The 13,375-nt window shown below is 40.2% G+C and overlaps 1 protein-coding gene and 1 long non-coding RNA gene across 9 annotated transcripts in view; one reads left to right on the forward strand and one right to left on the reverse strand.

The window, feature by feature from the left end:
• NTN4 (netrin 4) overlaps positions 1-13,375 on the reverse strand; it is a 130,108-nt gene that overhangs the window by 9,263 nt on the left and 107,470 nt on the right. Inside the window, exons 6-8 of one of the 4 annotated variants that reach the window (XM_005206644.5) lie at positions 9,023-9,236; positions 8,544-8,659; positions 89-157 (exon numbers count right to left, since the gene is read on the reverse strand). In XM_005206644.5, coding sequence (XP_005206701.1) covers positions 89-157; positions 8,544-8,659; positions 9,023-9,236 — 399 coding nt within the window. Of the gene's footprint in view, positions 1-88; positions 158-8,531; positions 8,660-9,022; positions 9,237-13,375 lie in introns of all 4 variants that reach the window. The other 3 variants (XM_010805194.4, NM_001102203.1, XM_024991956.1) reach the window with 3 other exon arrangements.
• LOC112446712 (uncharacterized) overlaps positions 11,819-13,375 on the forward strand; it is a 103,999-nt gene continuing 102,442 nt past the window's right edge. For all 5 annotated transcript variants that reach the window (XR_009494546.1, XR_009494547.1, XR_009494544.1 and 2 more), the window contains exon 1: positions 11,819-11,916. This is a non-coding gene — a long non-coding RNA (uncharacterized lncRNA). The remainder of the gene's footprint in view (positions 11,917-13,375) is intronic.

A 13,375-nucleotide genomic window follows, 5' to 3' on the forward strand; every position in this document is an offset into this window, starting at 1 on the left:
CATAAACCAGGCCACTCATTTCCTTCAAAACTCTTTGTACAGGTAGTTTGAATAGATCCTTGGAAGCACTCATGGACTTCAGACTCACCATATGAGTATTTCATTCCACAGAATGCCTTGGAGTTTCCTAACACCTGTTCCTTACATTCACATTTACCTAAAGAAAGTAAATGAACATGGTGTTAGTAATTTGGAAACAAAGTAAAAAAAAAAAAAATCAGCAAGTAAATCCAAGTGTCATAACCTTTTAAGACTTGAGTGATTTGTACAATATAATCCATAAGAAACCATGAAAAGTCACTTAAAAGAAAACTATTTTAATTGAATTAGTTATCATCCAACAAAGTATTGATGTAAGAAAAATATAGAAAAGTAGAAACAATGATATATTTTAATGCTTGTAACTGATGTAGGTAGATACAAAGATGTAGGAAACATTGACATATTGGTTCTAGCTAAAGTTTCTTGAGAAATCAGAGCACAAGATTTGCAAGTTGAAAATCATAATGGGATTAAATAATGGGAAAGATAAATCAAAAGTGCTTAAAATGAACTATTGTGATTTGTTCAATAATACTGCTTATCATCCAAACAAAGCAGAGGATTGCTCCTGCAGAAATTGTAGCAACCTGAGTGGATACCTCATGGCCTTTGATGATTCTACCAAAGCAGGAGAGTATGGTAACTACCATGTTAATTGAAATCCAAATGCTAAATGAGCTACAAAAGCCTAATTGAACTCCAAATGCTAAATGAACTCCAAAACCTATTTGAACTCCAAATCGCATATCTTTAAAAATTTATTTATTTATTTGGCTGTACTGGGTCTTTTTCACAGTTGGCTTAAATCTCAACATTCAGAAAACTAAGATCATGGCATCTGGTCCCATCACTTCATGGCAAATAGATGGGAAACAATGGAAACAGTGACCGACTATTTTGGGGGGCTCCAAAATCATTGCAGATGGTGACCACAGCCATGAAATTAAAAGACGCTTGCTCCTTGGAAGAAAAGCTATGACCAACCTAGACAGCATATTAAAAAGCAGAGACATTACTTTGCCAACTAAGGTCCATCTAGTCAAAGCTATGGTTTTTCCAGTAGTCATGTATGGGAGAGTTGGACTATAAAGAAAGCTGAGCGCCAAAGAATTGATGCTTTTGAACTGTGGCGTTAGAGAAGACTCTTGAAAATCCCTTGGACTGCAAGAAGATCCAACCAGTCCATCCTAAAGGAAATCTGTCCTGAATATTCATTGGAAAGACCGATGCTGAAGCTGAAACTCCAGTACTTTGGCCACCTGATGCAAAGAACTGACTCATTTGAAAAAACCCTGAGGCTGGGAAAGACTGAAGGCAGGAGGAGAAGCGAACGACAGAGGATGAGACGGTTGGATGGCATCACCAACTCAATGGACGTGAGTTTGAGTAAACTCTGGGAGTTGGTGATGGACAGGGAGGCCTGGCATACTACGGTCCATGGGGTCACAAAAAGTCGGACACAACTGAGCAACTGAACTGAACTGGGTTTAGTTGCAACACATAAGATCTTTGCTGGGGCATGTGGGATCTTTCAGTTACGGCATGTAGACTCTTAGTTGTGGCATGTGGGACCTGGTTCCCTGACCAGGGATCAAACCTGGGCCCACTGCATTGGGAGCACAGACCCTCAGCCACTGGACCACCAGGGAAGTGCCCTCCCCGCCACCAATGGCATATCTTATTCCTGAATGTAATGCTCTTCTCTTTAGTCCTTCAGCCTATAAGAACATGGGTAGGGAGGGACAACATAGTGGTAGGGGAGTGGGAGGTACAACCTATTGAGTGTTAGAGAGGCTCAAAGATGTATTGTACAACATGGGGAATATAGTGAATATTTTGTAATAATTGTGAATGGAAAGTAACCTTTAAAAATTGTATGAAAATAAAAAAGGGGAAAAAAGAAAAAAATTTTTTTAAAGAACAAGAATAGGTCTGTTATTTGAAAACCTTTTCTTGGCTGCTTTCCAGTACTCCCTTTTCATATGCTAAGAAATCAGACATTAAAATTTGAATAAATCTTTCTTGATTAGGCCTCAGCCCAGACGCGTTTTCTTAATAGAAATCTGGAAGAGGAGGAAAACCTATTTAGTTATACTGGGTTGTTAGAATATTTCATAAAAGAAGTATTATTTATAGTTCTGTTGTACTAGTTAAAGCCAGTTAAGTGAAATTTTCATCTGATGTTCTCCATCTCACAAGACGTGGTAGAAATTAAGAGTATCTTCATGTAATGCATTATATTCCTAGTTATGGAAACATGGCAGGTAAATAGGTAAACAAAGTTGGAGAATTTGAAAAACCATTAGAAAAATAGAAGAAATCTTTCAAAAGCAATTGTTCAAACATAGAATTCAGACTAAGTAGCATTAAGGCACAAAATTAATGGGAAAGATTTTTCCTTTTCAAATGCTAAAAAGATAGATACCACAACTTCATATTATCTAATCTTTCCTACCTTCTTGCCTGTTGTAAATTAAAGTAACACCAGTTAAGAAAATGATCTTAAGATTGTTAAGTGAAAAAAAATCATGATACAAAATTGCTGATATCGAGTGTTTCTCATATTTGAGTTCTTGATTCTTGAAAGGTCCATAATTCTCTAGGAGAATGCATTAAAACTGTGGTTTCTTAACTCTGCTCCAGCCACACTTGCCTCCTTGCTGTTTCTTAAATAAGCCAGGCCTAGCTTTCATGCGTTGGAGAAGGAAATGGCAACCCACTCCAGTGTTCTTGCCTGGAGAATCCCAGGGACAGGGGAGCCTGGTGGGCTGCCGTCTGTGGGGTCGCACAGAGTCGGACATGACTGAAGTGACTTAGCAGCAGCAGCAGCAGGCTTCCCAGGTGGCGCTAGTGGTAAAGAACCTACTTAGAAGTATGTCCCTCTCAAGTCCTTCTTTTCCTCCATCCCTGCTTTATTTCTCTATTATACTAAACATCATTAAATATTTAATTTATTTATTAGCTGTCTTCCTCTGCAGGAATGTAAGCTCCTAAGATACTGAGATTTTTGTCTGTTCAATTACTCTATTTGCAGCACTGGCACATAGCATAGGCTACTCAATAAGTATCTGCTAAAAGAATGAGTTTATAAAGAACACTTACAAATTAGTAAGAAAATTACAAATAGGAAATTCACAGAAAAAGAAACCTGAATGTCCCAGAAGTCATGAAAAATTACTAATCATGAAAATGAAATTAAAATGGCAAGCTCCCATTTCACACCCTTCAGATTGGCAAAAATTTAGGTTTGATAACATTAATTTTAGAAGTCCAATAAATATTAACTGAGTTAAACTGCCTGAATAAATGAGTTATGATAGTGCTTGGCCCTTTGTATATGCTACATAGATATTTGCAAAATACAAAGTATTAGTGAGGATGAACAACAGGATGTCATATTTTGCTGGTGGAATGCAAATGGATACAACCACTTGAGAGAGCTATTTGGCAGTAAATGATAAATTTGACAGTAAGCACTCTTGCGACCCAACAAAATTCCAGTTGAGCTATTTCAAATCCTAGAAGATGATGCTGTGAAAGTGCTACACTCAATATGCCAGCAAATCTGGAAAACTCAGCAGTGGCCACAGGACTGGAAAAGGTCAGTTTTCATTCCAATCCCAAAGAAAGGCAATGCCAAAGAATGCTCAAACTACTGCGCAATTGCACTCATCTCACACACTAGAAAAGTAATGCTCAAAATTCTCCAAGCCAGGCTTCAACAGTACCTGAACTGTGAAGTTCCAGATGTTCAAGCTGGTTTTAGAAAAGGCAGAGGAACCAGAGAGCAAATTCCCAACATCTGCTGGATCATGGAAAAAGCAAGACAGTTCCAGAAAAACATCTATTTCTGCTTTATTGACTACACCAACGCCTTTGACTGTTTGGATCACAACAAACTGTGGAAAATTCTTAAAGAAATGGGAATACCAGACCACCAGACCTGCCTCTTGAGAAATCTATATGCAGGTCAGGAAGCAACAGTTAGAACTGGAAATGGAACAACAGACTGGTTCCAAATAGGAAAAGGAGGACGTCAAGGCTGTATATTGTCACCCTGCTTTTTTAACTTACATGCAGAGTACATCAGAAGAAATGCTGGGCTGGATGAAGCACAAGCTGGAATCAAGACTGCCAGGAAAAATATCAATAACCTCAGATATGCAGATGACACCACCCTTATGGCAGAAAGTGAAGAACTAAAGAGCCTCTTGATGAAAGTGAAAGAGGAAAGTGAAAAAGTTGGCTTAAAACTCAACATTCAGAAAACTAAGATCTGGTCCACCACTTCATAGCAAATAGATAGGGAAAGAGTGGAAACAGTGAGAGATTTTATTTTGGGGGGCTCCAAAATCACTGCAGATGGTGAGTGCCGCCATGATATTAAAAGACACTTGCTCCTTGGAAGAAAACGCAGAGACGTTACTTTGCCAACAAAGGTCTGTCTAGTCAAAGCTATGGTTTTTCCTTTAGTCATGTATGGATGTGAGAGTTGGACCATAAAGAAGGCTGAGCATTGAAGAATTGATGCTTTTGAACTGTGGTGTTGGAGAAGACTCTTGAGAGTCCCTTGGACTTCAAGGAGATCCAACCAGTCCATCCTAAGGAAATCTGTCCTGAATATTCATTGGAAGGACTGATACTAAAGCTGAAATTCCAATACTTTGGCCACCTGATGCAAAGAACTGATTCATTTGAAAAGACCCTGATGCTGGGAAAGACTGAAGGCGGAGGAGAAGGGGATGACAGAGGGTGAGATGGTTGGATGGCATCATCGACTCAATGGACATGAGTTTGAGTGAACTATGGCAATTGGTGATGGACAGGGAGGCCTGGCAAGCTGCAGTCCATGGGGTTGCAAAGAGTCAGCCATAGCTGAGCGACTGAATTGAACACTTGAGACTCAACAAAATGAGGTTGTATCCTAGAACAGGGATCAGATAATAAACATTATAGACTTTGTGAGCCACAGGGAAAAATTAAGGATTTTATGTAGGTATTTATGTAACCACTTAAAGTGTAACTGTTTAAACCTTAGAGCAGTTAGCTTTCAGTTCAGTTCAGTCGCTCAGTTGTCTCTGACTCTTTTCGACCCCATGAATTGCAGCATGCCAGCCCTCCCTATCCATCACCAACTCCCGGAGTTCACTCAGACTCATGTCCATTGAGTCAGTGATGCCATCCAGCCATCTCATCCTCTGTTGTCTCCTTCTCCTCCTGCCCCCAATCCCTCCCAGCATCAGAGTCTTTTCCAATGAGTCAACTCTTCATATGAGGTGGCCAAAGTCCTGGAGTTTCAGCTTTAGCATCATTCCTTCCAAAGAACACCCAGGACTGATCTCCTTTAGAATGGACTGGTTGGATCTCCTTGCAGTCCAAGGGACTCTCAGTAGTCTTCTCCAACACCACAGTTCAAAAGCATCAATTCTTCGGTGCTCAGCTTTCTTCACAGTCTAACTTGCATATCCATACATGACCACAGGAAAAACCATAGCCTTGACTAGATGGACCTTTGTTGGCAAAGTAATGTCTCTGCTTTTGAATATGCTATCTAGGTTGGTCATAACTTTCCTTCCAAGGAGTAAGCATCTTTTAATTTCATGGCTGCAATCACCAAAAATAAAGTCTGAAAAAAAACTGTTTCCACTGTTTCCCCATCTATTTCCCATGAAGTGATGAAACTTTAGCCTGCAGAAAAGTATAAGGCAGGCCAGATTTGGCCTGAGGGCTGTAGTTTGCCTGATCTAGTGAAACTCCTTCTCAAGTACACAATATAACATATGTAGGAAAATATTCATGGTAGCACTGTATGTAATAGTGGAAAACTGGAAATTGGAGATAACCTAAATGGCAAACAATTGGAGAATAAAAATGGATAAATCTAAAAAAAAGTACACATTTAAGTAAAAATAATTTTAAGGGGTAGGTAAGTTATCATGTACATAAGATTTTTAAAATATTATATATTATACTAATTATATACTATTTACTATGAAAGTGAATAGGAAAAGGAGTTCATCAAGGCTGTATATTGTCACCCTGTTTATTTAACTTATATGCAGAGTACATCATGAGAAACGCTGGACTGGAAGAAACACAAGCTGGAATCAAGATCGCTGGGAGAAATATCAATAACCTCATATATGCAGATAACACCACCCTTATGGCAGAAAGTGAAGAGGAACTAAAAAGCCTCTTGATGACAGTGAAAGTGGAGAGTGAAAAAGTTGGCTTAAAGCTCAACATTCAGAAAACGAAGATCATGGCATCTGGTCCCACCACTTCATGGGAAATAGATGGGGAAACAGTGGAAACAGTGTCGGACTTTATTTTTCTGGGCTCCAAAATCACTGCAGATGGTGAATGCAGCCATGAAATTAAAAGACGCTTACTCCTTGGAAGGAAAGTTATGACCAACCTAGATAGCATATTCAAAAGCAGAGACATTACTTTGCCAACAAAGGTTCGTCTAGTCAAGACTATGGTTTTTCCTGTGGTCATGTATGGATGTGAGAGTTGGACTGTGAAGAAGGCTGAGCACCAAAGAATTGATGCTTTTGAACTGTGGTGTTGGAGAAGACTCTTGAGAGTCCCTTGGACTGCAAGGAGATCCAACCAGTCCATTCTGAAGGAGATCAGCCCTGGGATTTCTTTGGAAGGAATGATGCTAAAGCTGAAACTCCAGTACTTTGGCCACCTCATACGAAGAGTTGACTCATTGGAAAAGACTCTGATGCTGGGAGGGATTGGGGGCAGGAAGAGAAGGGGACGACAGAGGATGAGATGGCTGGATGGCATCACTGACTCAATGGACGTGAGTCTGAGTGAACTCTGGGAGTTGGTGATGGACAGGGAGGCCTGGCCTGCTGTGATTTATGGGGTTGCAAAGAGTCGGACATGACTGAGCGACTGATCTGATCTGATCTGATGAAAGTGAAAGTGAAAGTGAGGTCGCTCAGTTGTATCCGACTCTTTGCGACCCCATGGACTGTAGCCTAACAGGCTCCTCAGTCCATGGAATTTTCCAGGTAGGAGTACTGGAGTGGGTTGCCATTTCCTTCTCCACGGGATCTTCCCAACCCAGGGATCAAACTCGAGTCTCCTGCATTGCAGGCAGACGCTTTACCGTCTAAGCCACCAGGGAAGCTCACTATTTACTATATGTATAGTAAAATAGTAAAAATATGAAAGTGTATGGTGAACACCAAAATTCAGGTTAGTGGTTATTCTATGGCATAAGGAAGGCTAATTGAGTTTGTAGATTGGTACACCTAGGGCTTCAAATGTATCTGTAATATCTTATAATTTAAATGAAAATATGGCTTCCCAGGTGGCACTAGTGGTAAAGAACCCATTTGCCAATCCAGGAGACACAAGAGATGTGGGTTCAATCCCTAAATCAGGAAGATCCCCTGGAGGAGGACATGGCAGCCCACTCTAGTATTCTTGCCTGGAGAATCCCTGGTGGGCTAAGTCTATAGGGTCACAAAGAGTCGGACACAACTGAAGTGACTTAGCACATGAGATAATTATTGCAAAATTAAGATTTGATAGCATTACAAGGTGTTCATATGGGTGTTCATATCATAGTTTTGGTGTTTGTAATGTTTAATAATAAAAATATTTTAAAACTTATTTTAAGTTTTATTTGGATGATTTGGTGATCACTTTATAGCCAAATGCTGACAAGATTTTTTGTCCACATTTGTATTTTTGATAAGAGTAAGTCGGTGCTAAATAGAAACACTTGATTTTCTATGAGAAAAGAATACAGACAGGATAAACCCAGAAATTATGTATTCACACCAATATTACAGCATGCTCCTCAAATGACAGAGCAGATAAATATCACAGCAAAACTGAATCAGAAGAAATAGTATAGACTTGATAAGCTCAAAGAATCATCTTTATATAGTAAACAGTGTTTTGACTTCAGTAAAAATCATGTTTCATATTCAATTAATGTTGTTAACATGAATTTTATTAGTTTTATTTGGCTTATATTTAGTCTATAAAATTACTTTTAGAGTTGTAACAAAGCTATAAACATAAGGCGTTCACAGCTAGTTTTTGCTTTATGCTATAAACATAAGGCAGTCACAGCTAGTTTTTGCTTTGTACATACTGAGTTACACTCGGTCTATAAGAATATTTTTCTTTTAAATGGATCTGTACATTTCCATCAAAACAGTATATTTTAGAGAGAAGGAAACACAACAAAGTACCAAGAGTGGGATAGTGAGATTTGGGTATTTTTTTACTTGATATTTTCTGTTTTCCAATTTTTTACTCTAACTATATGTTACTCTACCAATAAGAAAATTTAAAAAGCTTGTTTTATATTTAATAGTTTTATACTTATGGGGTTCACTACCTGGTTAACCTCAGAACTAAAGCATTCCCCTTATAAGATTCAAAATCTGTTCTCTGGTTTGTCATGGATCACTGCTACTCGAGACCAGACCCAGAAATATCATCTCTAATTATACCTCTTGTCCCACCTGAATGTCGAAGTGCAGAAAATCCTTGCTCATCCTTCCAATCCCAGGTTGGCTCACTCTTATTGTGCATGGAATGGAAGTCAGGAACTTCATGATACCAGTCTATGTCTGTGCTGCTAATAAAATAGAAAACGATGAAGAACCTATTAAGGAATCTCTTAGAACTTAAATTAAATGAATGTATTTATAGGGATTTAAACCTTGTCAGCTATCTTCCTATCTTTTCACTTTTCAGAAATAAATAGTATCATAAAGGGCCTATTGTTAAAAAGAATAATTCACCTTGCAAAATGAACCAGACCATCTCTAGAATCTTGCAAGCACAATTTCCTTGATTCTGCAATTTGACAAAAACTCTTTAAAGAGATGTGAAACTACATCTTTGCTCCTCCAGTGGCATGTAAGGTTTTCCAGATCACCATCAGATCTTCAAAAGAATGTGAAAGACACAGATGAGAGCAAGAGCCCTGCCTGTTCACCTGCTGAGGCAGTCTCCTGTATGAGGGTCGCAGCTCCCCGCACAGTCACAAGGCCGGCAGCCGTAGTCTCCGAAGCCCCAGTACCCCACCATACACCTCTCACAATGTGGCCCTGCCACCCCAGGCTTGCACGGGCAGTCACCATTGCTGGGGTCACAGAAGGTCACCGAGCTGAAAGGAAGGACAGCTGATCCAACTGGATGACAGGAACACGCTACAACAGAGAAGACACAGAAGCACCAATGAGTCAACTGGTTATCTGCAAAGATTGGTCCCCAGCTGTTTCCTCTCACCACACAGCACATCTCTGAGGCTCCTCCTTTACCCACTTAATGTATGCTCAGCGAGTGAAAGCTAATTAAACTGCAGATAAGAAGACATCATCAGAAAAGCACATCTGCTGCTAAACCACCTAATTTATCATTAAATTAAAGGCATTAATATGAACGGCTTTTTGTCTGGGGTGATGAGGATGAATAAGCAAAGAAGACAAAGAAGAAGCAGTTAGTGAGAAAGAAAAAAAAATCATGAGTGCATGGTGTTCTGGAAGCCGAAGCTCCAAGGAGGTGGGCAACATCAACTGTGTTAAATGCTGTGAGTCCAAGCAGATGAGGGGCAGGAATGGATCAATGCACCTGACAGCATGAAGACCACTGGTGTCCATGACAGGAACAGTTTCAGTGTAATAGTGAGTAGTGAACCTCATTGAAGAAAACTCAGGAGAGAATAGGAGTAGAGGAATTTGAGCATGAAAACAGAGAGCGCTATTGAGAGCTTTTCTATAAGGGCACAGAAATGTAGTGGTAGCTTAAATTGGAGATAGGAACTGAAGTGAAGGTTTCAGTTTTTGTCCGTTGTGTTTGTTTTAAGCTGGGAGAAATTACAGCATGCTTGATGTTGGAAAAGATCCAGTAGAAAGGGGAAAACTGATGAGTAAAAGAGAGATGGGAGAATTTTAAAAGGGATATTTGGGCATACTTGGGTAAGGACAAAAGGATGGGATTTGGTGTAGAAGAGGAGGTGTTGGCCTTGGGTAAAAGCATAATTAGTTCATAGTAATAAGATGGAAGGCAGAGCATGTGGATACAAATGCAGGGAAGTGGATAAACGCCATGGTGGGAGCTGGGACTTTTCTTCTGACTGCTTGTTTTCTGGATGAAATAGAAAACTATGTCATCAGGTGAGAAAGATGACGAAGAATGGGAGTGGGAAAGTGACTGAGAGACTTAGGAAGTGAAGTATAATTGCCAGCAGCATAAAGGGCACCTTTTGAGATTAGTAGTCATGAATTCATAGTGACTTCAGACAAAATGGTTGTTTCTTCAGTTCTATACAACTAGGAGAGTTCAGATGTGGCACAGGAAGAAAGCTTGATTTGATTTGCTGAATGTTTGTGTCCTTCCCACTATATTTGCATGTTGGAGCCTAATCCCCACTGCGATGGTATTAAGAGGTGGGAAGCCTTTGGGAGGTTTGGATACAGTTTAGGGGAGATGATATTGGTACCCTTATAAGGGAAAAAGAGCGCAGAGCTCTCTTCCTTGAGAAGGATGTGAGGCAACAACAGAAGTTGGCAGTCTGCAACCCGGAAGAGAGCTCTCACCAGAACCGGGCCATTGCTGGCATCATATTGCAGACTTAAACCTTCAGAACTGTGAGAAATAAATGTTTATGTTTAAGCCACCTGCCTGCCTGTCTGCTAAGTTGCTTCAGTTGTATCCAACTCTTTGCAACCCTGCGGACTGTAGCCTGCCAGACTCCTCTCTCCCTGAGATTCTCCAGGCAAGAATACTGGAGTGTGTTGCCATTTCCTCCTCCAGGGGATCTTCCCAGGGACTGAACATGCATACCCTGTGGCTCCTGCTTTGGCAGACGGATTCTTTACCACTGAGCCATCTGGAAAGCCCTTAAGCCACCTAGTCTATGATATTTTGTTATAACAGCCTGCATAGGCTAAGACAGCTCCTCAGACTAGAATCTATAATCACCATTTCTGCAAGTTCTTTATATTAATCAAGAGTCCTTCTCCTCAGCCCTATGGACAGAGAAGCCTGGTGGGCGCAACTTAGTACATATGCAACAGCTGACTAACAATGCTGTGACAGTTTCAGCCTCCTTCATGCCTTCGAGATAGTTAACCACTCTTTCTTCTACACTGCTTCTGTTCTTTGTATGTATTTCTATTTTGTGTGTATCACAGTGCATCATTATTATTTGTTTATGTGCCTGTCTCCCTTATTACTAGACTCTGAACTCATTGACAGAAGCGTCTTTATCTTCTTATTTTGGCTTTCTATACTCCAGAACAGAGTCCGGAATATAGTAGATGCCCAAATAAGAATTTATGGAATTGACCTGAAGGTCATTCTAGGCTGTGCAAGTCGTATGTGAAAGGGCCTATTTGGGGAATGTAAGAAGTTTAGTGTGTGTAGAGTGTACATTTAGGGGAAAGCAGTTGGAACTGATACCATTGTTGTTGTTTAGTCACTAAGTCATGTCTCCATGGACTATAGCCCACCAGGCTTCTCTGTCCATGGGATTTTTCCAGGCAAGAATACTGGAGTGGGTTGTCATTTCCTTCTCCAGGGGATCTTCCCAACTGATGAGGCAGAAGAAAAAGTGTTGAGTTAGGTTTGGAGCCAGACCATGGCAGAACCTAACCTAAGAAGTTGAATTTTGTCTTATGGGTATAAAGAATCATAGGAAGCAAATTGTTTTTTTTTAAAAAAAAAAAAAGAGCAGAATTATGACATGGTTAGAATTTAATTTTGACAGTTACTTTGGTGACATCATAAAGAGACTACAGTAGGGAGAGGCTAATGTCAGGGAAACCAAACAAATGAGAGAAAACAAGGAATTGAACTAAGACAGCAGATGAAGGAACAGGAGAAAAGGTTGGATGTGAAAAACTTTTAAAATATTGAATTGATAGGATTCAGGGGCTGGATGATGAGGAAGAATGCACTGTTGAGGGACAATAGAAACTGAGGAAGATTTTAAGGTTTCTAGTTTATGAAAGTGAATAGAGCAGGTTGGGGTAGGTGAATCCATGTTGGGGTGGAGATAAGGAAGAGAAGGAGAAAAAGATGAGTTCAGGGTTAGACATATTGAGATGTCTGAAGAATACACTAAGTTATACTGTGTATGTATGTGCTTAGCTGCTCAGTCATGTCCAAATCTTTGCGATCCCGTGGACTATAGCCCACCAGGCTCCTCTGTTCATGGGTATTCTCTAGGCAAGAATACTGGAGTGAATTGCCATGGGCGATTCATGGCATCTTCCCAACTCAGTGATCAAACCCAGGTCTCCTGTATTGCAGGTGGAATCTTCACCATTTGAGCCACCAGGGAAGCCCAATAAGTTATACCAAGCAACTGGAAATAATAATCTGAAGTGTAATAGAAGGTTGGAGTAACAAATACAGTTTTGAGAATTGTCAGAAGATGAGAATTGAACCTAGGACTACTGGATGAGATTTCCCAGAGATAGTATACAAAGTAAGAAGATAACCAAAGTGGAACACTGGTGAACACCCACATAGTCCAGGCAGTGGAGGAGCAGTAACTTGTGAAGCAGATAAGGACCAGATAGAAAGGGAGAAGAATCAAGTAGGTGTTATGGAAACCAAAGGATGAGAAAGTTTCAAGTGATTAACAATGTCAAACAAAGCAGAATGTGTAAGTCACATAAGATATATAATAGGACAGTAATGTTGTCACATAGGAGGGCATTGGTGACTTGGAAGAGCAGGATCTGAAGAAATGGAGGTATTAATGGCATAGTATTCTGTTCAGCGGAGAAGGCAATGGCAACCCACTCCAGTACTCTTGCCTGGAAAATCCCACTGATGGAGGAGCCTTGTAGGCTGCAGTGCATGGGGTCGCTAAGAGTCCAACACGACTAAGCAACTTCACTTTCACTTTTCACTTTCATGCATTGGGGAAGGAAATAGCAACCCACTCCAGTGTTCTTGCCTGGAGATGTCCCAGGGACGGGGGAGCCTGGTGGGCTGCCGTCTATGGGGTCGCACAGAGTTGGACACAACTGAAGCGACTTAGCAGTAGCAGCAGCAGCATTCTGTTTAGATCTCCCTCATTTTGTTAAGCCTATAATCATTAGGGTAGTAGTTTTCAAACCAGCAGGAATGTGAGAAGTCTGCAAAAATTCTATACTTGTTGTATCTGTGAAACATACCCTTCCTTTCCTCTCTTATGCTCTCCTTGGTTGAGAACCACTAAAATAAGAACATGGAATATTGCCCTTTTTAAAAACAAAAGGTATAAATTATCTTCTTGGGACTATTCATTTACTTGCTCACTCAACCAACATGTGTTAGTTAATAATTCTAATGT

The sequence above is a fragment of the Bos taurus genome, chromosome 5 (genome assembly GCF_002263795.3).
Source record: "Bos taurus isolate L1 Dominette 01449 registration number 42190680 breed Hereford chromosome 5, ARS-UCD2.0, whole genome shotgun sequence".
Taxonomy (NCBI): domain Eukaryota; kingdom Metazoa; phylum Chordata; class Mammalia; order Artiodactyla; family Bovidae; genus Bos; species Bos taurus.